General features: G+C 37.8%; 3 protein-coding genes across 5 annotated transcripts in view; 1 reads left to right on the plus strand and 2 right to left on the minus strand.

Annotated features, from left to right (window-relative positions):
- Positions 1-2,110, minus strand: part of PDCD11 (programmed cell death 11) — a 38,965-nt gene extending 36,855 nt beyond the window's left edge. For 2 of the 3 annotated variants that reach the window (XR_015749417.1, XM_026664729.2), the window contains exon 1: positions 1,989-2,106. The gene's annotated coding sequence lies outside the window, so the exon portion shown is untranslated. Of the gene's footprint in view, positions 1-1,988 lie in introns of all 3 variants that reach the window. The other variant, XM_026664646.2, reaches the window with a different exon arrangement.
- Positions 2,111-2,192: 82 nt separating this feature from the next.
- ATP5MK (ATP synthase membrane subunit k) lies at positions 2,193-7,846 on the plus strand. Its single transcript, XM_026664971.2, has 4 exons — positions 2,193-2,348; positions 5,822-5,919; positions 5,998-6,081; positions 7,616-7,846. The coding sequence occupies exons 2-3, from the start codon at positions 5,833-5,835 to the stop codon at positions 6,079-6,081; spliced, it is 171 nt and encodes a 56-aa protein (XP_026520756.1). The 5' UTR covers positions 2,193-2,348; positions 5,822-5,832; the 3' UTR covers positions 7,616-7,846.
- A 4,041-nt stretch (positions 7,847-11,887) lies between these two features.
- TAF5 (TATA-box binding protein associated factor 5) lies at positions 11,888-25,820 on the minus strand. The gene is made up of 11 exons (XM_026664851.2): positions 25,226-25,820; positions 23,781-24,015; positions 21,987-22,302; positions 20,153-20,316; positions 19,676-19,811; positions 18,759-18,879; positions 16,315-16,444; positions 16,031-16,195; positions 15,612-15,789; positions 13,993-14,170; positions 11,888-12,846 (listed from the first exon to the last, which is right to left on the minus strand). Exons 1-11 carry the CDS (start codon positions 25,791-25,793, stop codon positions 12,629-12,631), a joined length of 2,409 nt encoding a protein of 802 aa, XP_026520636.2. The 5' UTR covers positions 25,794-25,820; the 3' UTR covers positions 11,888-12,628.
- Between the last annotated feature and the right edge of the window lie 352 nt (positions 25,821-26,172).

Below are 26,172 nucleotides of genomic sequence, written 5' to 3' on the forward strand. Positions count from 1 at the left end.
TTGGGATGAAAACAGTTTCAACTGAATAACTACCGGCATTATAGTCAATTATTGAATTCATATTACAAAAGTAGTTAAAATGAGCTTTTCTTGGAAAAAATATCCTGGAAATTCTGAAGAGTTAATCTAGATCTTGAAATTCCTTACACAGCTTCACAGTGTCCCACAGTTAACCTACATCCTGAAATTCCTTGCACAGCATCGCAGCATTACAGATAATTACTATTATCTATAGAAATAATTCTTATAGTTCAATAAAACTAAATATGAATTTGTAACAGAGAAGGAAAGTAAGGGTTATGTCTTTGTTATGCGTCTGCTTCAAAGAAATTATTTTAACCTCAGCTTGCCTCTTAAAACATTTATATTAGCTATTTTTTATATATCTCTATCAGCATAAAACAGCAATACAAACTGTTACTCTAAAATTAACAACATTTACTTTGGTTTAATATATTTCTGAACATTAACATTGTTATTGTTTTCTGGTACATATCTTTTCAATCCAAAATCACCCGCACTACGCATTATTAAAACGTTAAAAATGAGTAAACAATTGGGATGCTGTTTTCAGCATTTTTTTAAAAAAATGACCAAACACAATGTCTGAAGCACTTTCCATCTATTCTAAAACAAGCATTCTGCAAAAGGTTTTTATGCTTTCCTATAAAAAGATATTAGTTCACTGTTTGGAATGATCTTTGAGATACATGTTTAGTCTTATTCATATATTACCTGCTAGCTATTAGCTAGTACTATCTATAAGATATATATATATATTATCCATTAACTATTATCATCACAGAAGCACAACATCAAATAAAGTGTGGCAGAGAATAAATTGTTAGGCAGAATACAATTAAACCTTATGAAGTCACTCTTCTGCACAGTGTAGCAGGATTTTAAGAGGCTCAATGTTTGTAAGGTACAGACTTTGGGATCCTACTCATCTCTTTATTAATATAATTGATTCCTACAAAGTTAGAAAGCTTCCTTGCTCAAATAAAACTCTAAGTCCTCAACAGCTGCATAATAAGCTGAAACCAATATACAATTGGTTTTCCAATAAAAATACTTATAACTTGATTTCTACCCATTTCAAATTTAAAAGCATTTTAAATTTGAAAAAAATTAAATTTATTTAAATTTAATTTAAAAGCATTTGAAACCAGCACTCCAGCCATGGCGATGTTGAAGGCAGTTTCTTTTCTGCATAATTTTTTGATACAATTACCAAAGTAAAAGGGTAAAATAGGAAGACAAACAGGAGCCACAATGAATAGCTGCAGTAAACAGTGAGAGACAGGTAGTCCTCAACTTATGACAATTGAGCCCCAAATTTATTTTGCTAAGGGAGACATTTGTTAAGTGAGTTTTGCCCCATTGTACCTTTCTTCCCACAGCTGTTAAGTGAATCTGGCTTCCCCATAGATTTTTACTTGTCAGAAGGTCTCATAAGGTGATCATGTGACTCTGGGACACTGCATAGGAATGAATCAGTTGCCAAGTGTCTGAATTTTTGATCACTTGACTATGAGGATGCTGCAACGGTCCTAAGTGTGAAAACGGTCCTAAGTGCTGTTTTAACTTTGAACGTCACTAAGTGAACTGTTGTAAGTCGAGAACCAGCTGTACCAATAAGGGGTATATTCACAATAAGCAGAATTAAAGGGGATCATCGCTTTATTTCAAAATCACTGGAGAATTTTTCTTTCTTCACACAATTTTATAAAATCATATTCCTCCAATATAAGGGCATATAAGGCACTCTGCGGATACTAAAAAAGAAAGGCTGAGGAGCGAGATTATTTCAGCGGAGACTATAAATCCCCTCCGCAGAGCTTGAGGTCCATCCAAGTTCAACACGTGGAACTCACGTTGCTTTCTTCCTCCGTTCGCAGTTCGGTAAGCCTTCCTTCTTTACCTCCTGCTTCTCCCCGCCACCCGCCTTCTTCCAAAGTTTCCATCTTAACATTCCTCATACTTACTTTAACGTATCAATCCCACGCTTGAAGAAGAGACACCATTTGCTCCTTGACCCGGAATAGAAAACGATGTCGGGAAGAAAAAAAAAGGTAAAAGGAAGTGAATCCGATTACTAAGTAACCGTAGAGGAACGACGCTGATTTACGTCACAAGAAGGTAGGAGCCGGTTAATTTGACGAGCATATTTATCAGCCAATAAAAAGAACGGTCTTGGCCACAGCTCCGGTTTGGATAAATGAAGTCCCTCCTCAGCGCATCGAGGATTGGTTAGGGAACATTGGTTAATAGAATGACTCCATTTTGTACATGAAGGGCATTGAGTCGTTCATACCGGGAGTAGGAGGCAGTAGATAGAAAACGCGGTGGGTTCCGCCTTGTCTTGTTATTGGTGTTTGCTTTTGTAAAAAGGAATAATATTTGTCAGCATGCTTTGAAGTAAATTAAGCTTTGTCTATTCTTTGCAATATATAAATAACTAGGGGGTGAATACCAATTTTGTTCTGCAATTATTTGAAAGATTATGCCTGCCTTTACAAACGTGGCTATTTTTATAGCATCCTTCTCCACCGGAATGTTTTGAATCACAGCCTTTGTAGTTACAATATCGGGCAACGTGACAATCCAACACATTTGAAAGGCACCAGAAGGACGAAAACTGATCAATAGGATCATTTGCTGCCTGATAAATAGGAATAAGTACTGGGGTATGCAAAGCTACCTCCCTATTTCCGTCAACCGGCATCCTGGAATTGTATAGTTTTGTTTTGTTTTTGTTCCTGGATGATTAAAATATTGAGTTTATGTTTGAGCAGTGCTGCCTATCTTGTATCCATAGGAGATGAACCGTCTCCATATTACAGACTTTCTGAATGTAAATTCAGGTGGGAAAGGGATCTACCTGTGTTCATCTAGTTAGAAAAGTAAAATATTTGGTTTTCATATAATGGACTATTTTGCTTTAATTGTTGTACTGCATTGATTGATTTATACTCCCCAGGCCTGTATTCTATCTCAATTCCTAAAGGGATGAAATATACCTCCATACTTTTCTATTCACTGTAATCTGGTATAGATGTGTTGAATGCTATGACATTTTTGCTCCTTATTTGAGGAAATGGCTTGTCATGCACTTCAAAGTTCATAATTGAGTACAATGTTAATTGATTTTTAAACCGTTAATGGGATGTTGCTTTTGCTTTTTCTGTTACTGGCTGAAAAATTTGGTGCTCTAAGAATACCTACAACATCCTCCTATGCCAAAAACATCACTATCCTATATCCCAACCCAAGAAAAATACTCTCCTTACCTACTGTGCATTGTAGCTCCCTCTCCTATTTGCATGCAACTTTGTTTTACTGGATGTCTGGGGGTGTGGTTAACCTAGGAGAAGATGAAGCTAGTCTCGGTATCTTGATTGTCATAGGTTACTTTTGAGGGTACTGGGAGACAGATTGGTCCATTGTGGAAAGAAAAACTAAAAAAAAGTTAAAATCTGTACACGTCTTGTCTAGCTTGATAAAGGCTTCCAGTGGGACCAACAAATCATTCTCTCCAAGAGAGAAAGTAGTTGAAGTTCAACTGTAGATGTGCCTGGAAGAAACATCTGGAAATATTTCAGTCAGATTTTAGGTCATGGATGTCAAACTTAATTGGGTCACGTGACATGTCATGACATTTTTTAAAATCTTTGTGGAGCTGGAGTGGGCGTAGCCTGCACATGACATATCTGGTCCGCAGACCACCAGTTTGACATCCCTGTTTTAGGTCAACATTCAGCCTAGAGCATTCATTGTGTTTATGTATAGATTCTGATCTTCCAGGCCTTCCTTAATCTTACAGTTGCTTTCAATACCATCCATCATATTATTTCAAGTTATCATCAAGGGTTGGAGGAGGGGGAGAGTGATCAAACCTAAAGCCCTAATTGATAACAGGGAGGATGCTGTTGTGCTCCATTCCATTGTGCCCAATCCTATTCAATATTTAGGTGAAACAGCTGGTTGAGATCTTTCATCAAGTCATTGATGATGTAATTCTCAACTACGATCAAATAAATGATCCCGTCAAGTTGCCAGGAGACTCTCAAAGACTGGATGGGGAGGAACAGATTGAGACTCAATCCCAGCAAGACAGGGTGGCATTGGGTTCCAAGATCTGTCAATTTCAATGAGATTCCACTGTTAAAGCTGAGCGGGTGGAACAGGTTTACAATTCAGACTTCTTGAACTCATAGCTCCTGTGCAAAGAACAGGTAGCATCTATAACCAAGAGGATCTTTGTACAATTTCATCTTGTATTTCAGTTGCATGTTTTTTCTTGGAATGAAAGACATTACTGTTGTTCATGCCTTAATAATCTCTCAACTGGACTACTGGAATGAGCTCGGTATGGAATTTGGGACCTGCAATGATTGGGTAGTGATTGGCATCTCTAGACACACATGTAACACTTCTAACAGCCACCTTGGCTACCTATTGGTTTCTCGGTGCAATTCAAAGCCAGTCTGATTTGCTTGGAATGAGGCTTAGTTTGTTGTCACTTTAAAGTTTTTAATGTTTTAGCTCCTGTATCTTTGGAGTAGCCTTCTCCCAATAACATCTATCCACTTGATAGGATTCAATAGGGCAGATCATTTATGTGTCTCTTAATAACAAATTTGTTACTTTAGGAACGCTTCAGCATGTTTTCTTGGTGGCTGCCCCACTCATATAAAAAGCATTGCCCCTGTGTGTGATAGGCCCCTTCCTACTTGGCTTCTAGAAAACTAACAAAAACCTGGTTGTTTCATCAAATCAGAGCAGTTGGATTATTTGGTTCATGACATTGGATCTTTTATAAAGCTGGCTAACAAGAAACCTACTGTACAAGTACTAAAGTTAAAATGAAAAATACAATTAAAACAATGTTATTTTAAAACAATTAAAATATTGAGGACCTGGCTTACTAAGTATGCCTTTAACTCCTCCTAAATTGTAATAAGGATAGAGATTGTTTCAACTTCAATAGCAGTTTGTTCCTAAATTATGAGCTTCACCAAAGCAGAATTATCTGCAACAGATCTTCTGAAAGATGCCCTATTGATGGTTTAGGAGTGGAAGGCAGATTATATGGGATGGTCTTGTAAGTGTCTTGGTCCTAAGATATATAAGCCTTTATATACCATGTGAGTGTCACCGGGAGTTGGGGCAGCATATAGCCTTGAGTTGGACACAATAACCAGTAAGCTTTTTCATACATGGTAGGGGGTTATGTAGCATCTTCAAGAGTTGATAATTTTACATCCCATTGCATTCTATGCTTGCTGCAATTTTAAAACTACGTAGTTTGAAAAGTGAAGGAACACACTGCAGTGGGACACAGTGCAGTAATCCAGCTTGAGATTTACCACCATATCAGATACTGAAGCTAAGTCTCTCTCCTGGTATGAAAGCAGTTGGTTTATCAAACAAAAATGACAAAAGGATCTCTTTGCTACTGGGGTCATTGCTATTCTGCACCAGAATTGAATCCAGGAGGGCTCCTGGAGAGAATATAACCTGTTCATTACTGGTGTTTCTCCCAGAATCAGTAATACTTTTACCAGTCTTAGTTGTTCATTTATTTGTATACCTGCTTCAATCCTGGGCTAAATATCCATGGGCTGTCCTGTCAGACTACTTATTTGAGACAAAACTACAAGAAAGCAAGTAAAGCTGCTTTGTAACTGTTAGTATGTTAATTGTTATTTGTTTACCAGTTACCAGTAATTTTGTTATGCATTAGAAATTCATCAGATAAATATAAGAAACAAAATTGTTTTAAATTAAAATTAAGATTAATTTCTGTTGCATCTAGATCAAGCAATAATGGCAGGACCCGATTCTGGAACGCAACACCAATTTACAGGATTTAAGAAATACTTCAATAGCACTACAATATTAGGCAGAAGAAATGTAAGTATCTGCCATTATAATTTTATAGTATCCATTTGAAATTTTGACTGATCTGACCTATATGCATTTTGTCTTTAGTATGTGTTACTTACATATGGAAGCCTTGTAGTGCTCTTCCTTGGATATAAAATGAGGAAACCTAACGAAATTTCACACAAATAAGTAAGTGTCATAATTTGGTGAATAAACAATAACTTGGATCTAGTAATACAGTATCTTAACATCTCTAAAATATCTCTAATATAGCTTTTTTCCTAGTTTTCCTGTTATATAGAGATTTTATGGAGCTTGCTTAAGAAAAGGGTTTAATTGCAGGTAGTCCTCATTTAGTGACCACAGTTGGAAGTGGCAACTTGGTTGCTAAGTGATGTAATCACAACATAGAAAAATCATGTGACCACAATTAGCTTACAATGTTACTTTAGCTTTCCTTTGCTTTACAGCATCAGAAGGATTTGATCCAAAACAATTGAGTGAGCCCAAATGGTCAGGAAGGTTTCCAGAATTTGTCTCGCAAGCATGGAGAATAAAACGGCAAATCTTGCAGCCTTCTTTTCCCCCACCTCTCCGCTTTTTAGAATGCTCATCCCAGCTCTGGCACTGGGATAATTAGCAAGGGAATTAATGTTTGCATTTACATTTATTGGAGATGAAGGAATTTCAAGAGAGTAAGCAGGCACACAATAGGGAATACATATTGAAAGGAATTGAGCTGGCTCCAGCTGTTTGCCTAGCAAGCTCCTGAGCTGCAAATAAAACCTAGGGGTATGAAATTGATTCAAGTCTAGTCACTTGCAGGCTGAGCTTGTAAACTTCTGGTTAGCACTTTTTAATTAGTTAGCACTTGGTTGAAGAAAAGCAGCTCAAGAACAGCTCACTTGTTTAGCCTATCCTCTCTGTGGAGAGGAGGGAAAAAAGGAAAATGGATCAGGCACAGGGCAACACATGACCAAAGGACACTGAGAGCATAAAAGTAGGCTTTGATCACAAAGTTTCTTTTTCGTCACTGTCATAACTTCAGATGATCACTGGCTGAGTCTACCTGTTTTAGCTATTTTTAGTGAATGTACTGAAATTTACCCTGCTTTATTTTCAATCTAGTAATATATAATTCCATTCTTTCAATTCTGTAATTCCTTACTTAATGAAGATTTTTTTGTCACTTCTGATATCTGTTAGTAAGTCTATTTTTATGTAATGTGTACAGATAGTCCTTGTTTAGCAATTACAGTTGGGATTGCAACTTGTTCAGTAAGCACTATGGTCGCTAAGCAGAAGATCAAATGGCTTCAATGGACTTACGACCTTCCCATTTGGTTAAGCGAAGCCCCATGGTTGCCAAGCAAAACATCATATGACCACAAGTTGCTATTTTATTTCCACATTCTTTATTAATTCTGCTTGTCTCAATTGTAATCACATGACAATGGGATGTTGCAATGGTCATAAATGTGAGGGTTGGTCACATAGCTTTTTTTTAAAGTCATAACTTTGAATGGTTATTAAACAAAGCAGTTGGTAAACAAGGACTACCTATACACCAGTTTCCTCATTTCATAAGGGATAATTGAGTCTTAAATAAAAGTTATGCACCAAGACAAATTTCTTGTGTGTCCAATCATACTTGGCCAATAAAGAATTCTATTCTATTCTATGATGTGTTGACTGAAGTTTCTTTTTTTTTTTTCTTGGACAGGTTCTTATTGTTGGACCTTCCTTGTTGTATTGCTGTCTATGAGTTGCAGAAGCAGATGCAGTTCAGTAAATCATGAAAATGACTTATATTTGCCTTTAGTATCAATCCATGAGTGAAAACTCTCCAAATTTGTGGTGTGTATTATTACAGAAGCCCTCTCAATCTATATTGCCCATAAATGGGAGTTTTTTTTAAAGTATTACAGTAAACCATCTGCTCCAGAATAAAAAAGGTGACTCTTATTAACATGAAAGCAAGGTCACATCTCTGCCTTAACAGTTTTGGGCACTGATTTATTTCACTGAAAAGTATTTTCACTATTCTGCCTTTCTAAACAAACAGAATAGTCAAGGCAGTCACTATAAATATATGGAAAATAAGCTAAAATAGCACAGTTAAAAAAATGGAACAAAGAATTCTGTAAAACAGTTCATGAATGCCCATTTTAAAAAATTATCTTAAGCTTTTATTCTGAAGTCCCTAGTGTATGGACAAGTTCATAATGAGAAAAACAATTTGTTAAATGTAGATTATTGGCCTTTTAGGATTTAAAATGTTAAAATAGTGATTTTTGGCCTACAAAGTTTTGGTGCATTTGTACACATACATATATATGCCCTGTGTCCATCCACCATACCCTGTGTGACTTTTCTACTAATAAAGGGAGATAACAAAAACTAGGCAAATGTTAAAATAAAAAATAATGTGTCAAGACAGTGAGAATGCCCAATACTATTCCTTCTTTCCCAACAACAACCCTGCAAAGTGAGTTGGATTGAGAAACTGGCCCCAGATCATCACCAAGCCAGCTTTCAAGCCTAAAGGAGGCCTAGAACTCACTTTTCTGGTTTCTGAGCCAGCATCTTCATGTCTACATCAACCTGGCTGTACTTGTATAAGAGATCATTAGGAAAGGCCAGAACCATAGACTTGGCAATTGAAGAACATCCTTGAAGATGGAAATAGTAAATCATATTATATTATTATCAGTAAAACTACATGGAGAATCCATTAGATAAAAAAATGAAGTGGTTTGTTTTTTTTTAGTACAAAGGGAGATAGTGTTATTCCTGCATTTAGGCACTTTGAAAGTATATTGCACACAAGTACTAGTCCAAATCCATAAAGAACAGGTTTACTCTTTTATTAGGTACCATCAAGCACAATTCAGTTTTATAATTTTTAAAAATGTTGAAAAATTAAAGTCTTGAAAATGTATGTCCACTGCCCATTCCCTCTCCTATATCATAGTCCAGTGTTATATGTGAATCAGACCTAATTCTAACTCTTCTCTGATTTTCTACATCAGTATCTTTTAATTATTCTAACCATCTGGAACCTAGATGCAGGAATATAGTTGACTCTGCAGTCCAAGTTGTTCTAGGAGAAAAGGTTAATTGGTCACAACAACAAAAAATAAAAGCATAAAGCTTCCCTAAAAATCTGTAGTTATAGAAGAGAATATTTGTAGCTCAGGGTTGAACTGCTGGGTCTTTGCTTCTCTCTGAGCTTGATTTCCTTGCAGATGTGAAACACATTTTTGTTTCAATCCAGTGCTAAGTGCCAGCATTATACAATCCTAGAAACATTAGCAATTTTTCCCCACAAATTACATTATCTGAGAATTATTTCACTATTTGCTCTATCATAACTTCTTTGAAATTTTAAGTACAATATTTTTCGGACTACAAGTCGCTCCGAAGTAAAAGATGCACCTAGCTTTTGGGGAGGAAAACAAGAAAAAAAAATCTGCCTCTGCCTCCCAGCAATTTGCCTCCTTGCAACAAACAGCCTGGTCAGCTTCAGCACAGCCTGATTAGCACAAGCAACTGATTGTCGGTTGGATCGGCCTCCCGACAATCAGTTGTTTGGGATTGCCATCATCTATTGTCGCCTCCGCAAGCCCCATTTTCGGCCTCCGCATCCATTTTCAGCCTCTGCATGCCCCGTTTTCGGCCCAATCCCCGCCTCCCGGAACAGGCCAAAAACGGGTTCGCAGAGACCAAAAACGGGGCGTGCAGAGGCTGAAAATGGGATGCAGAGGCCAAAAATGGGGCATGTGGAGGCGGCAATAGGCGATGGCAATCCCTGTAGCCTGAAACACCTGGTCGTTAGGAGGCCGATCCAACCGACAATCAGCTGCTTGTACCAATCAGGCTGTGCTGAAGCTGACCAGGCTGTTCGCTGTTTGCTGCAAGGAGGCAAATTGCTGGGAGGCAGAGGGTGGGGGTTGGTGGGTGGGCAGGGCTTCAGCAACGTTTGCTCTATAACAGGGGTCCCCAACTGCCGGTCCGCGGACTGGTACCGGTCCGCGGAACAAGTCTTACCAGGCGCTGGTTGCTGGCGCCGCCATCTTTTTGGTAAAAGTGCTTCCGGTGAGCTTTCCGGTAGAAAGCTCACCGGAAGCACTTTTTCATCAAAAAGATGGCGGCGCAGCTCGTGAGCTTTTCCGGGTAGAAAGCCATTTCTACCCGAAAAAGCTCACCGGCCAGCCGCCATTTTTGACAAAAGTGCTTCCGTGAGGCCGGAAGCACTTTTTCGTCAAAAAAAGATGGCGGCGCCCAGTTGATGCCGGTACCGGGCCGCGGCGTCAAAAAGGTTGGGGATCACTGCTCTATAAGACACAGACATTTCCATTTGGGAGTGGAAAAAGTGCATATATGAAAAATACGATATGTACAGGTAATCCTCAGTGACTACTTGTTTAACAACCAAATTTGTCAGTGTGCTGAAAAATACTTACTGTATATACTCGAGTATAAGCCTAGTTTTTCAGCCCAATTTTTGTGCTGAAAAAATCCCCCCCTCGGCTTATACTCGAGTCAGATTCCCCTCTGAAAAAAAAATTGGTGTGGAGTCGCGGCCTCCGGCGGCAGCGACTCCCAACAGCCCCAGCCGGGAAGGGAAAGGCAAAAAGCGCTTTGCCTTTCCCTTCCCGAGGCGATGGGACTGGGGCCGCGCCGGCGTGTAGTGACTCCTGACTCAGGGGGCCTCCGAGGAGGGGAAGAGAATGACTCCTGCCTCCCGCTGTCATCATCATCATCTTCTTTTGGGTTAGTGAATCAATTAAACCTTTCATGATAGTGAGATTGTTTCCCAAATTAATTATTTTTATTTTTGAAATTTACCAGTAGCTGCTGCATTTCCCACCCTCGGCTTATACTCGAGTCAATAAGTTTTCCCAGTTTTTTTGTGTAAAATTAGGTGCCTCGGCTTATATTCGGGTCGACTTATACTCGAGTATATACGGTATCTCAGGTTCTCAAGGTTCTAGCCCCTGCACCACCAATCCAGGTGCTTGACAAGCTTGCACAATAGTTGTAACATCTTATGGTCATGTGATCATTGGCAAGGTTCCCTGCCAGCTTCCCATAAGCAGTCAGTGGGGAAGCCAGCAGGGAAGGTTGCAAGTTGCTCCCACCACTTTCTCAAGGAGCCCTGCTACAGAATAGGAGATACCAGAGTTTTCATATACTATAATGCACACTTGCATCATAGCACACCCCAGCCCGCTAACAGTCACACCACTTTAGCATCCTGGGCAATTTACTTCAGCACTTCCCTCTCACCCCTTTGTCCAGCTTCTTTGCAATCTCCTAGGACCGTGATGGTGAACCTATGGCATGCATGCCAAAGGTGGCACGCAGAGCCCTCTGGGCACACGAGCTGTCACCCCAGCTCAGCTGCGCATGTGCACACACACCTCCCGCCAGCCAGCTGGTCTTCGGGTCTCTACTGTGCATTTGTGGGGGGTGGGGCACGTGAGGGAGTCATGCATGTGCGGGGGCAGGGTGCATGTATGAGTTATATACATGTGTGGGGGAGAGGTGCATGCACAGGGTTGCACACATGGGGGGGTCACATGCACATATGGGGGTCGTGCGCAGACGTTCCATTTTGGGGATGCACGCACATATGCTTTGGGCACTTGGTTCCAAAAAGGTTAGCCATCACTGTCAGGACTCGCAACTTCCAGCCAACTTTCCCATTGATTTTGCTTGTGGGAAGCTGGCAAGTTGCAAGTCGTACTCATACAATATTTTCACTTAATGATTTGTGATTCTCATTTAATGGTAATAGGAACTGCCAGGATTGCTATTGTTAAACAATGCAGCCATGTGTCATCATGCTTTATGACTGCATTGCTTAGCCACAGAAATTCTGATCCTAATTATCATAAGTGAGAAGTACCTGAATCATTGCACTAAGGTATGCTAATACAAGGTTGCTTCTTAAAGAAGCATGTAAAAATAACTCACTCAAATGGAAGTATTTTTACAGAATTTTATTATAAAGATACAAAACTGTATAAAATACAAAATCACAATTGTTTTTTTTAAAAAGCCGTAAGTCCTTATGAAAAATTTACAGCCAACTATTTTTTTTGTGATGCATACCTGAATAATCATATTTGTGACAATCATTTTTACTTCTGTAGAATATCTAGAATTCTTAGAGAAGCCAGTCTCTCTCTTAAAAGTCTTAAGTAACATTTATAAAGTCAATCTGAAATGCTACTTATTTTAGTAATTCCCAATACATATGTAGTTATATAATGTGATTTTTAAAGCTCTGGGGTACTTAATTTAAATAATAATTCTGATTTTCTTGCTACATAAATACAGCACACTGCTCTATACATTGTACTCTCCCAACCTTTTTGAACAAGTTTTACAGAAAAATATTTATGCAGTGCTAATGTTGAGAAAGGTGTCTCAAGGACCATTGAGAAACGGAAAAAAGGATTGACCGGTATCCAAACTAATTGTCTATTTACACTATCTTCGCAGCTGGCATCAATTCCTTATGATTTCAGTAGAAAAAAATTATTTTGGGGGGTGGCGTAGAGAAAAGCAGAAATGCCAGTTTTTTGTCTGTCCTGCCTTACTTAGTATCCTTGTACCAACAGAATTTCAGTTCATTTGTACAATATATTAATGGTAATATTTAGGAATGTGAAGATCTAAACATACTTTACAAGACTTGCATAATCAAGCCATTTAATCTTGTGTTTTACTGAGAACTATAAGCCCCAGCAGCAAGAAGCAAATTTCTTCGAGTAAAGTGGAGGTGTATAACTGGAGTTGATTTAGTCATATATGTGCCTAGAAGCAAGTCCTGTGAACTTTCAGGAAGGTTTATGTGTCCAGTGGCTGTTGTAAAATCATCTGTCTCCAAGTCCTCAAAAGCTTTCACAGCATCCCAAAGTTTAACTGTATTGTCCATTGAACCTTAAAAAAAAATACATGAATGTTAAATGATTCTCTAAACGCTGTAGTCAATTTGTCAAATATAGTTTAGTATGTTCTGGAAAAACAAACATTTATCACATTAAATGTAAAAGCAAAATTATGTCTTGATTCAGAAAACAAGAGTACTGAATATCCCTGATAATGTTCGGACCAGGAAAATTATATTGAAGGTTGACCTTCACTTGGATCTGAAGAATGAACATATCCAAACTCAAAATATTGCTATGGTGACTTCTATAGTATACTTCTACCATTCCTAATTACTTTTCCAGCCTCATCTATCTGAACAGAAAAGCATTTATACCACATGAGATTTAACACCTTATTCTCAAGGGTGTTGGAAGAGAGCTTCAGTAACGCCAGATATTTGAGGTATCTCTGGCCATGCTTGGATGAAGCTATCAAGAACTGTTTCACACATCTTTCTATGCCATCTTTTGACCCACACTTAATACTCTGACTTAACATTTTTTCTACTTGCCAAACATACCAGTAGTTTGATGTAAATGGAGCTTGTGCACTTCACATTCCTCATTTCTTTATTGTATTTTATCTGGTCTTAGACTGTATATTCAACTAAAATAACAAAGTACTTAATATACCAGGAATTTATATGAACTGTCACATTTAGAAGGTAACTCATCAATTTTTTAAAATGGAAGATTGAAGTTATGATAAATACTCAAGCAAACCTATTGTTCTAGTAATAATAGAAGTGTCTCATAGTTTTCTAAAAATTAAAACTTCTAAAAAATTTACATGACATTCTTGTAAAACAATTTTATATGCCCAGTAATGTTGACAGAAAAATCTGAATTGAATTTAAAGGAATATACTACAGATCACAACTTTATTTCAAGAAGACTCGCTCATTAAACTTCAATCTATAAATATGAAAACAATTCTACAAAGACAATCCTAGCAAAATTGGCTTCAAATTGCACAAATGTTCATTTCAAAAGGCTCAAACCATCTAAGAAATTTATTGTCAGGATGTCATGGATGGAACCATTTATAATAAGGTACTAATGCAACTATTTGCAGTTATTTTTCATCTTTAGAAACGGAGTACAAAATAGAGAATGATGAATTATTGTAGTTGATAGCATTAGTTTTAAATCATACCTGAAGCTAAGATCTCTCCATCTCTACTGAATTTGAGTGCATAAATTGTGTCTGTGTGTCCTTTTAGCTCTCCTACCATTAAACCATGGCCAATATCCCACAGAAGCACTCTTCCATCAGTTGCTCCAGTTGCCAAGAACCGTCCATTAGGAGAAAATGCTAATGAATTAACTGGTCCCTAAGAGATAAACAAAACAGGCTAAATGTTCAATTAAACATGCTTAGTGTTTACATCTGCTAACCATTCCCATTCAGTTATGAGTCTTTGTAGATGAAAAATTCCAGTAGGAACTGATAACACTTTCCAATCTCCAGCAGAGTCCAGAGGTAGCTGGGTCAAGTACATTTAATTTTCTACTTCATTATCTACTTCAGCCCAGAATCCAAATAATGAAGTTAAATATGACCAGAAGGATGTTTGATATATATATATATATATTTAAATCATAAACAGCAATGACTCAGATACAAGTTCTATTAATGTGATTTTCTTTCCCACTAAAGAAACCACCTCTTAGGGGTGCACATACAGTTTCCCACATCTCTTGATTTGGTCTGGCATCAGGCTATTGTCTCAGTGTAAAAAATGAGCCTTCACACATCCGTTATGAGGGACCGCGGAGCCTCCCTTTATGAATGGACATGCAGATGTTCTCTGAAGGAGACTGACTTCTAGAAAGGTTAGTCATAAGCAATGTAAATCTGCATGACATAAGTAGCACTTTTTACCATGTTCCTGAAAACAAACTGGCAACTGACTTATCACTGCTATTATGACTCTCTCACCAGCATGGCTGCCATATTTTGCATTACTTAAGTTTGTAAGTAGTCATCAGGACCAGTCTCCAGTACAGATGCATTGTAGTAGCCCATCTTCAAAGTAATAAAGGCATGAGTGCTAAAGTCTCCCATTTTAGAAAAGGTCACAATTAGTGCAAAGTGCCACATTCTATCTTAATAGAAATGTTTAACATTTCAACAGGAACTTCCGTAATAGATAGAATTCTCATTGTATTTGCTCTCAGACTTGCCAGAAGAGTTTTGCTAGCTTGGTACATATATACACGATAGACCATAAAGTGCCTTGGTTTGGGCTTAGCACAATGTACTAATCAAACCACTTTAGTTTTTAAAATAAGGGTAATTAAACCATGATTACTTTAATATATGAACCTGTTTTATGAGGGAAAAACATCTGGCTGATTTTTAAATGAAAAGTTCTAGCAAAGTACGCTTGATGAAGCCTACTGGGATAAAATTAAGGATTCTTATAAGTGTAATGTATGCCTTACTTGCAAACCCGTAATCAGATTTCCCCTAAAATTTGCATTTAAAAGTTATAACTTAGATATGAGCCTGTCTATCAATCTATCCACCCTACCTGATTTTTGAGGCCTCCTGAGTCTAAAAAACTTCTGAACAACTTATAATATTTAAGAATATACAATTTCAAAGAAATATGACTCCAGAGAAAACCACATAAATAAAAATTGAGAGGTGGCTCCATTAAAACAGAATCAGGTCTTAGAGAGACTTCCAGGATATGCAGTTAATTGGAACTATGATCTATCTAATTAGATTAGCAGTAAAATCAAATTATTTCCATATGGATTCCATACCTTATGTCCCGTGAAGATTCTTACACAGTTTCCATTCAGAACATCCCAAAGCCTCACAGTTCTGTCTGCTGAGCCTGTGGCAATGTAGTTGGAGTTTGGATGAAAACGTGTACATGTGACATCTGCCAGATGACCAGCAAAGATCCGCAAAGGCTGATAGTGATCCGTAGCCCACAAACTTCAATCCAGTAGAGAGTATGTTTAATAAGAGAAAAAATAGATTGTATTAAAAATGAAATATTGCCTTGTTTGTGCCTCTATATAAATATAAACAGAACTATTTTTAATCAATGGTCATATAATTTTGTAATATAAGACATATTCTAAGTTACAGCAGCAACTAACATAAAAGGTTTCCTTCGCTAAAAATAAACGGTTCTGAGATTCTATCTATATGAGAAAGCTGTGATAATTCATACCGAGACACTCTGTCGTGGCCTCCAGATACAAAATAATATCCATACGGAGAGAACTGTGTGTCCCATACAGGATAATTATGTCCTTTGTATCCCACCAAACAAGAAAAAGTTAGAAGACTCCACAATCTGATAGTGCCATCCTCTGAACATGATAGCAAATAGTTCCTGACAAAACAAGCAAAAAGAAAAATCTTAATCCTAAACATTTATCACAAGATACAACTATTCAAAAAATACCTGTAAATGAAGTTCACACACTCACAGGGAAGGAACTGTTATCTTACCTATCAGGACTAAAGCTAGCACCGTAGACAGGTCCACTATGGCCATATAAAATCTTCAATTCACTTGCTGTTTTTTCATCCATGATTCTTTCTAAAACATCATCAGATTCTTTATCTATGACACTGAGATCTGAAAGAAAGAAAAACTAAATTTCATATTCAGTATAATCGATTAATAGTACTTGTAGTAAATGTACATCTTATTCCCACTAAAAGACAATGGGTTAAAACATGCTACAAATACAGCAATTCAATGTGTGAAATATTTACTCTTTTAATCTAAGAGGTCCTCGATTAAACTGGGGGATGCATATATATAATAATATGGGTGACCTTTTAATTAATAGGCTGCACTTACAGTATTTTCTTTTATTCTATCCTCCTAACCATCTGAATGTCCTGTCTCTATATTCTTCCTGAATTTATTTATGTTCTTTCCTTTTGGCAAAAATACATTATTAGTTCGGGGCTCAATAATTCGGGGATTGACTCTTCCTGATAATTTGGGAACATTCTATTACTCCCAAAGACCATGACAAACAGAGCATGAATTTCAAAATCTGTCTCATGGAACAATGCTCCAGATTAAACAAGCCTATTTTAGGTTCCCCAAGATGGACTTCTGTTGCTTTTACTGGTTGTATGCTGCCCAGGATTGTGGTTACAACTATGAGTAGTTATGTAAGTCTTTTAAAATAACATAAATACATAAATATACTCCAAACCATGTCTAGTTCAAAGTACTGCACTTGTTTCCAGAAACCAGGAAACTACCCACAGAAAATCATAGTTCTGAAGGAAACTTGAATGGTTCGGAGGAAGAATGAAACATTCCCCGAGGTCTTTCAAATCTTCTGGTACAAAATCAGTTTTGCACTTTCCCCCCTTCCTTGGTCCTCATGTTAACTGACAGGTTCCTGAAGTATTTTTGGCTAGATTTCAGAACTGGTTTGTCATTGCCTCCTTCCTAGTGCGGGAGAAAGAAAGTGGTCCAAAGTCACCCAGCAAGTCTCATGCCTAAGGCAAGACTAGAACTTATGACCTCTTGATTTCTAACCTGGTGTCTTAAGCACTATGCCAAACTGGCTCATTTTGTACAACTACATAATACTACAAGTAGTCCTCAACTTCTGACTGTAATTGAGCCTGCCCATTACAGTTGCAAGTTATGGCCGTAAATACGTGAGCTCACGTGATCACCTCAGTTAATGACCCCCATCCCTGTTCTCCCCAATGCAGTTAAGCAACTGCAAAGGTCATTGAATACCTAGTGAAGGAAGCCCAGGTCCATACTGCAGCACTTCCAAGGCTTACACATGGCCTGTCATAGGCCTCCTCTACCCCTATGCTCCACTTTTCACCACTGGAGGTCCCTGCACACCTTAGGCCTCCTTCCCCACTCTACTGGATACTCATATTAGGCCTCCTCCCCACTGAGTCCTTATAGGGCTTGGGCCTGCTTCCCACCCCACTGGGTCCCATACCCTCTTCCCCATCCCGTCATCATTTGGTCACTTAGTTTTTCAGTAACATAGATCTCCTTCTGGAAGAAGCCATTCCACCTTCTTACACAGTGGAGGTTGTGTAGCTCTGTCCCAGAAGTAGGAACCATTTTGGAGTGGCCATAATTCATTCCCCACATGGCAGCTGCTTCCAGGATAGTGTCATACAGCCTTCACTACATAGGGAGGCTGAGGGGTACAGTGGCCTGCTGTCCTTCCCCAGTGTGGTCTCCATTTGGGGAGTGGCCACAATGAAATGGCACCCATTTCCATACAGGATGGAGCCATGCAGCTTCCACTGTGTAGGAAGACCTCACACGGAGCTGTTGCTTTCCAGAAAGAGATCAACAGTACTGAAAAAAAATAAGTGATCAAATGTAATGAGGGTGGGGAGTGTGCAAGATTCAGTGGGAGGGAAGCAGGTTCAAGGGTGGCAGGGACCCATTGGGGTGGGGAGGTAGGCTGGAGGAAGAGGGGTTGCAGCCTCTCTTCAGTCAGTCATAAGGGGAGGCAGTTTGCCAAGTGCTTAAATTTTGTTCACATGATCATAGGGGCATTATAGCAACTGTAACTTTGGGCAGAAATCCCTTTGTTCAATGCCATTGTAATTTTGAACAGTCTTTGAACAAACGGTTGTAAGTCAAGGATTATCTATACAAGACTGCATCTGTGCATAGGATGCATGTTATGAAGTTCCAAAAATGTAATACTTGGTTCACTAAATATGGTCCTTTTTAGTTTTTCTGATTTATTATTTTTGCAAAGGTATTATTCTGCAAAGGTATTATTCTGAGGGTCTTAAATAACATTAAAGTATTGTTAAATACTTAAATTGCAAAGAAACAATTTTGACCATTATTTTAATATTTGTCTCTTAATATTGTTATTCTAACAGAGCAACTTCAGCTCTTATGAAAATTGAAATGAGTTAATTTTTATTACCTGTGGCTGATTTTACACTGCGAAGCTTTTTGGGTGTCACAGACCATACCCTGACAGTGGAATCAGCAAAGCCTCCAACAATCATGCTAGAGTCATCTGTAACATCCACAGCTGTAAGACCCTGTTTGCATAAACCACAATTAAACAGTTTTTTTTTAATGTTAAAGCACAATATTCAGATTGAACGTAAATAATAAACTATCAATTGGAGTAACAATCAGTCACTCTCTCTCTCAGCCCATCCCACCTGATAGTTATTGTGGGGAAAATAGGAGGAGGAAGGAATAATAAGTATGTTTGCCTTCTTGAATTATTTCTAAAAATAATGACAAGATTTAAATAAAAAAGTTAAAAAATGAATAAAATAAAAATTATCAGCTTCATTTTTTTCTAAGTGGCTTCAAAACTTAGAAAATAAAGTTTGACAGTGCAGTTTGTAGTCATTTATTACTGGGCAAAACAAAGACAGTGCATCCTGATACACACCTATAGTAACACTTATGTGTTTTCAAAAAGACTGCAAAGAGGGGCCTCCCAGGCTAAAATACAAATGGGGCCACCTGGATTATAACACAAAAAGAGCATTTTGGCCCATATTACATGATGGAAGTGGGAGGGGCTTGTGCTACTTTCCCACCTTGTTAGCTATCTCCAGAAATAATTGGAGTGAAGATTATAACAATAACCTTTATCTTCCCATTAGATTTTTGAAGCCAATCTGAAGGGTTGGACTAGTTCACAAAGTTTGAACTTTTTGAAATTTAATATTCTTTATTTGGGAGACCAGAAAAAAATAATTTTGTTTTCCTTCAGCAATAGTTTATATGTCTTTTGATTTTTCCCTCTGCAATCACCAATCCAAGCCTTCATGCAAGGCTGTGTTGTGATCTGATCCACTGTCATTCCAGTACACTAACCTGATATGCATTAAGAAACGTGTAGAAGCAAATAGAAGGCAAACAGTCTGGACCAAGTCGAACACGTTTAGTAGCTTCCTTCATATTCATTATTTTATCTAGCTTATCAGAATCCTTTAGCTCAGGAAGAGGAATTCTGCATAAAGAAGAACAGTTTCAAAACACAGATAAACATTTTCAACCTCATTGAGCAGATGCTTATCCTCAAGCAAATTCACAGGATTTCCTCACTGTCCACTTGAAGACTAGTAAACTTTTGTCTACACCTTAGTAGACTATATGGAGATTCACATAATTTATAGTTTTTCTCTATTCCCTTGCCACTTGGATATCTCTTTACATAGAAAGCTGGCTGGGGTGGTGGTGAAAAGGGAGGAACATTTAAGCAAAAAAGAGTTGCTTATTACAGTTTGAAATGTCACATTTAAGTAAGAACTGAGCCTGAGCAATTTAAATGGAAGTTAAGAGAGGTTCTACCTATTCTGAGGAGGAGCATTTGGATCCTGCTTTTTACTTTTTGATCCCATGTTATCTTTTTTTGGCTTCTTTTTCTTTGGCTTCCCCTCTTCATTCTCTCCTTCTTCATCTTCATCATCCAAAGGTACCTCAATTTCTGGTTCTTTTAATAAGCCAAAAAATACCTGTACGTCAAAAGAAGAAAGTACAAATTAGAGAAATATTCCCCTAGCATTTCTTTCATGTGTTCCATATCTTCCATGAGATATTATGCATGTCCATGTTGTAAACTATCTCTAATCACAAATCACAATCCTAAATTCAAAAAGTATTTTTAGTTCCCATTTCTTTAAACAGCACCTCTTTCCTGACATATCTCAAAAACTGGTAAGAACCTATAACACCTTTCTGAATGCTGAAAGAAAATTACACTGATCTAACCATAATTCTGTCTCTATTCTCATGCCCTCCAGATATGCTGACATATCAGAATTATGGGTTGGGGGAAGTTTAGCTAGATAACTGCTAGATTAAGGGGATGAAGTAAAGCATTTTTACACGTAGTGCTGTTTTCTGAAGCTTCTGGTCTTATTTTAGTGCAAGTAAGGCAACTGATTGTTATCAGGCCTGGACTTTCCGGAGAACCAGAGACATGTTTTGATGACACCACTTCTGAGGTAGCCATCCTTATCCTCTCTTTGACTAGGATTTGTATATTTGTTTTTATTATATTTAAATTATATTTTATGTGAATTTAGTTTATACAGGTAGTCTTCAACTTACAAGCACGGTTGAGCCCAAAATTTCTTTTCCTAAGAGAGACATTTGTTAAGAGAGTTTTGCCCCACTTTACAACCTTTCTTGCCACCATTGTTAAGTGAATTACGGCAGTTGTTAAATCAGTAACACAGTTGCTAAGTGGATCTGACTTCCTCACTGACTTGTCAGAAGGTCACAAAATGTGATTACATGACCCTGGGACACTGCAACTATCATAAATATGAACCAGTTGCCAAGCACCTGAATTTTGATCACATACCCACGGGGATGCTGTAATGGTCATGTAAAAAACAGTCATAAGTCACTTTCTTCAATGATGCTTTAACTTTGGTCACTAAATGAACTGTTGCAAGTCAAGGACTACCTGTATAATTTTATCTGATGTTTTTACAATTGTTTTATTCAATTGCTGTATGCTACCCAAAGTCATTTTTGTGAGATGGGCAGCTCTACAACTTGGATTAAATCTCTCCCTGCACACTCTTTGCTTTGTGTTAATAACTTGCAGCACTTTCCTTAAGTTCAAAAAGCATCTGGTATCAATTAATTTAATATTTTTGTTAATCTATACCTTCCCTACTACCATGATGGGTGGAAAATTTTATTTATTTTTATCCTGCCTTTATTATTTTTACAAACAACTCAAGAGAGCAAACATATCCAATACAGCTTCCTCTTCCTATTTTCCCCATAATAACAATCCAGTGATATGAGTTGGGTTAAGAGTGTGACTGACTCAAGGTGACCCAGCTGACTTTAAGCTTATCCTTAAAAGTTGAAATATAGGAAGTCTTACTTCCTTGTTTATATGAACCAAATTTAAACAAGGAATTGAGCTGTTAGCTTGTTTCTTATGGACCAAAACTTGATATTAACTTAGAAGCATTGTTTTGAAGCTGGTTTCTTCTCAATAATTATTTTTCAATTTGAGCAAAATAATAAATTCTTGTTAATTGGAGCATAATAATGTACACCATTACAAGCAAACCACAATACCAACTATGGTCATAAATGTAACTTTCACGTTTTTTTATCCATTGCAATACTGTCCATGATAATATATCTCATGTCATACCTTTGCTTTATTTGCTTCTCGTTTGGCTTCTCCAGCTAAACTTCCCACCATAGCATCAATCTGTTGTTTACTACGAGGCATTCCATCAAAAATATCAATGTAAAGATGTTCTTGAACAATGTTCCAGATCTGATTGTTCTGTTTTTCCTGAAGATGTCTCTTCAGGAGCTGGTAAGAGTCACGGGAAATACGCAACACAAACTTGCTTGTTCGGAAATCCAACATAGTCTCATTGCCCCTCATATGCTCTTTCTTGGTTAAACTTGATAGTACACGCAAGTCATCTTGGTAATAACATTCTTGGTCCCCGTGAAACCTGGGAGATTAGGGATATATTAGAGATAAGTAGGGATTTAACCATCACATTGATTGAATTAATCAGATCTTGAAGTAGTTGTAAAATTGTATCATAAATAGTTGTATAAAAACTATGGCACAAAAATATAATTGAGATTTATGGAAAATGGAATGGAAAACAACTGATAGTCCTCCGTTAGCAGCAACTCTTAGCAGCAGTACATGTAACCAAAATGGGTAACAATTGACACAATACCCAAGTTCTTATGCAATACATCCAGAACATCATATTCAGACATATGTAACATTTTCCCCACCAAATCATGGGCAATTTTCTTTCCCTCTTCCCAGTCTTACTCTTTGAAGTCCTCCTCTTTGAAACACAGGGAGAAATGCTGTGCAACGGAGACCATCCAGAACCTACAGCTGGTCAAGGATGCAAGTGTGGGAAATGATAAGAGCATTGTATTATGTGCACTTGACTTTGATGCTTCAAGAACTGCACTCGTTACCATTTGCCTTCTGGGGGCAATCCAAGGGTCATGTTTATCACCTTTAAAGCTTTTCATGGCTGAGGGACCATCAATCTCCTGCCTAATTAAGGAGGTGGGTATTCTGTGTCCTGTCAATAAACATTGTCAAATGACAGGACCCAGAAGCGGCCTTATTTTGTTGAATTCTAAAATGTTACTATCCCAGAGATTTATGCAGCTCTCACTCTTAAGATGTCTAGGAAATTACTAAGACCTAGTTTTCCTTGGTGAAAGATTGATTGTGGAGCCCTTTTAATTATAGTTGCTTCCATGTTTGTGATTTGGTTTTTTTTGGCCAGTTACGATTTATATAACTTTTTATTTCTTGTTCAGAGTTGCTAGAGAATTGGATGACCCCTAAATCTGATAAATAATGGATGTATATTCAAACAGAAGACAATAGTTTTAGCATTTCATGATAAAACCCTACTTTTACCAAGAAGGAATAACATTATTCAATGGTTCAGGCCAGAACATTTCAGGGGTAAAAATTTACACAGACAAAATATAATTATCTTAACTAAATTCTAAGTACCTCAGAATAAAATTTCTTTGATATATACATATCCATAAACAAAGCAAAGCATATTTTGTGTGTACACTGATGCAAGAAACCAAAACTCTCCGAAAAGAAATAATTTATAGATAGTAAGTAACCCAAGTAACCGGGAATCTCTTTATTATGCATCAAAATTCCCTAAAGAAATCAATCACTTTCAAAAGAATGTCTATTAATCTTTCTCTGCCAAGAGGGATAACTGGTAAGGTTTCTATATTTTCAAAATGCTTCAAACGTATTTTCTTTCTACTCTAAGCGTATCCCAAAGTAAATGCAATCGATTCTTTCTATTCCCAGTTTATCATGCTTCAAAATAAATGTGCCTTTTTTTTAACTGTTACTATAATTATGAAGTTGTGCCTATTAGTGAAACATCCATGGATATTAAATGAACAAAAGTATTACTTTTCAAAGAACGATTTTGCTTCACTTTCATGTCCATTGTAGACTAGTTCCAGGTACATGTGTACAAAAAGAGGATAAAAAAGTTGTGATAATTCAGCTCGATGACAATCCAGAGCACATTCAATGAAGTGTTTCAATCCACTATAGTATTCTTCATAAAGTGCTGGGTCTCCTTGTTGATTATAAGCAGATAGCACCGCGCTCACATCTGGCTGATCTTCTACAAGAACTCCGGCTACAAAATTAATCAAGGAAAATTAATGTCTGCATTCTTCCACAATTCATTATTTCAATCTTAAATACTTTGAATTCCTTGAAGTAAAATCTCTCATTTTACTCCAAATCCAGCACATATTGATTATAAAATTTGATTTTAACTCGCAATGTTCAACTGATGGCTAGCAAGAATGTTTTGATCCAAATTTATCAACTAAATGTATTAAGAACAGCTGCATTAGCAATTTCCCTATAAATACAGATTTGGTTTCCAAATGCGTTTAATTCCACCCTTTTAAAGTTAAGAAATGTTTACAAATTGTTTACAAATTCCCTCCCAAAAATTTCAAATTAAGTACAGTAAAATCAAATATAGAGAATGAAGGGAAACTCTGTGGATAGACTAAGAACTATTTGTAGCATGAGATGATCAAAGAAAGAAAATACTAGTGCAATGCTGTTAAACTTCGATATCAGCAAGAGCTTTCTCCTTCTTTCTAATCAAACAGAATGTTTCAAAAATATGTAAAGGGTATCAGGATTTGGCCTCTCTATAAAATAATGTTTTGAAAACTTAATTTTTCCTAATGCATTCTGTATGAGAGGCAATTTGGCAGCATCTTAGAATGTAGCTAACTCTCCCATTCTCCCTCTAAGACCCCTGCCACTTTTTAAAATTCACATTTACTAAGATGTTTTCATACAACAGAAGATAAATCAAAATGAAAAAAGGAAAAGAAATTTAAAAAACATCCAAAAAAGGAAAAGAAAAAAGTTAAGAAAGTTAAGAAATTTTGGATACAAATTTGTAAGATTTTAAAGATTAATATTTATGAAGAAACCAGTATTCTTTATTTGGAATTTATGGATGAGTTAGATAAGACTTATGACAAATTGATTTTATATATCATAACTGCAGCAAAATTATTGTATGTACAACAATGGAAGAATAATGAAAATCTCACGTGGAATTAAGGGATTGTCTTAAAAGTTTTGGTTGCTCAACATAACATGTTGCATTCTTGTATATATCTTATTTGAAAAATCTCTTTAAAGCCTAACTGCGTATCTGATATCTGCATATCTGGTACTACTTTTTGGCTCTTTATATGGTACCTCAGAATATTTAACTATAAAAATTTAACAAAAAATCTCCATACTACTGTATGTTGTACACCAGGTCAAAAGTTGGCTCAATGAACACTTGCTATTGATGTTTTACACCTCACCTTTCCCAGGATGGCCCAAGGGCGCTGCGGGAGGTGTCGTAATAGCGGCTGGAGAGATCGGAGCTCCAGTCTGGCCAAAGGGCACAGAATTGATTAGCACGTCCCCAGTTCCAGGAGCCAAGATCCCTATACTGGGATCCTGTCCTTCCCCTCCATGAGCTCCGGGGATCCCGGGAACGGAGGAATTCGGGTCGTTCGGGACGTCGTCGACGAGACCACGGGCTTCCCTCCGGAGGATCTCCTCCGATTCGCGCAGATTGCTGCGGCGCAAGAACTGCAGCACCGCCAGCAGAGTCTGCTTGTCGGCGGGTAGTTGAGTGGCTGGCGGCGTGGGGCTGGAAGTCACCGAGCTCTTCGAGTCAACTCCTCCCGCAAGCGGCTCCCCATCCGCGAGAAGGGTGGCAGCGACCGAGGAGGCAGACGCAGGAGGGACAGTTGTTGCAACTGCTGGCGCCGTCGAGATCGGGGACTGGGAGAGGGGAGCGGGAGGAACGGGCGGCGGCGCTCCCGCATCAGGATCCGGCTTTACCGCTACTGCCTCCGTCGGCTCCTCCGGCAAAGCAGCCATATTGGCGCGCCCAACGGCTTCACCTCCCCCCTTTGCTTTCCCGCGTTTTTGCGACAGTTCGGGCACACCCGCCCAGCGACAACTTGAAAGGCTCCTGGAAGAAGCTTCCCATTGCTTTACGACAGTTCCGCTTTATGGAAATCAAAGGAAAGGAGATATTTCACTATTTCATTGATCAAGAGCTTGGATAAAAGCTCCCGCAGAAGCTTGTGTGTGTATGGTTGGGTAATCGCATCTTCTGAAATGTGCAGTTTCCCTTTTAAAGTTTTTTTTTAATGAAAACTTGCCTACAGCTTACATATATCTTAAGCAATTCCGGTTAATTATCATTGCGTCTTTACACACTAGAAAGTATAGTACCTTGGGTGTATTGTTTAGT

The sequence above is a fragment of the Notechis scutatus genome, chromosome 4 (assembly GCF_049901735.1).
Source record: "Notechis scutatus isolate UNSWTSFEM ecotype Mainland chromosome 4, rNotScu1.2, whole genome shotgun sequence".
Taxonomy (NCBI): domain Eukaryota; kingdom Metazoa; phylum Chordata; class Lepidosauria; order Squamata; family Elapidae; genus Notechis; species Notechis scutatus.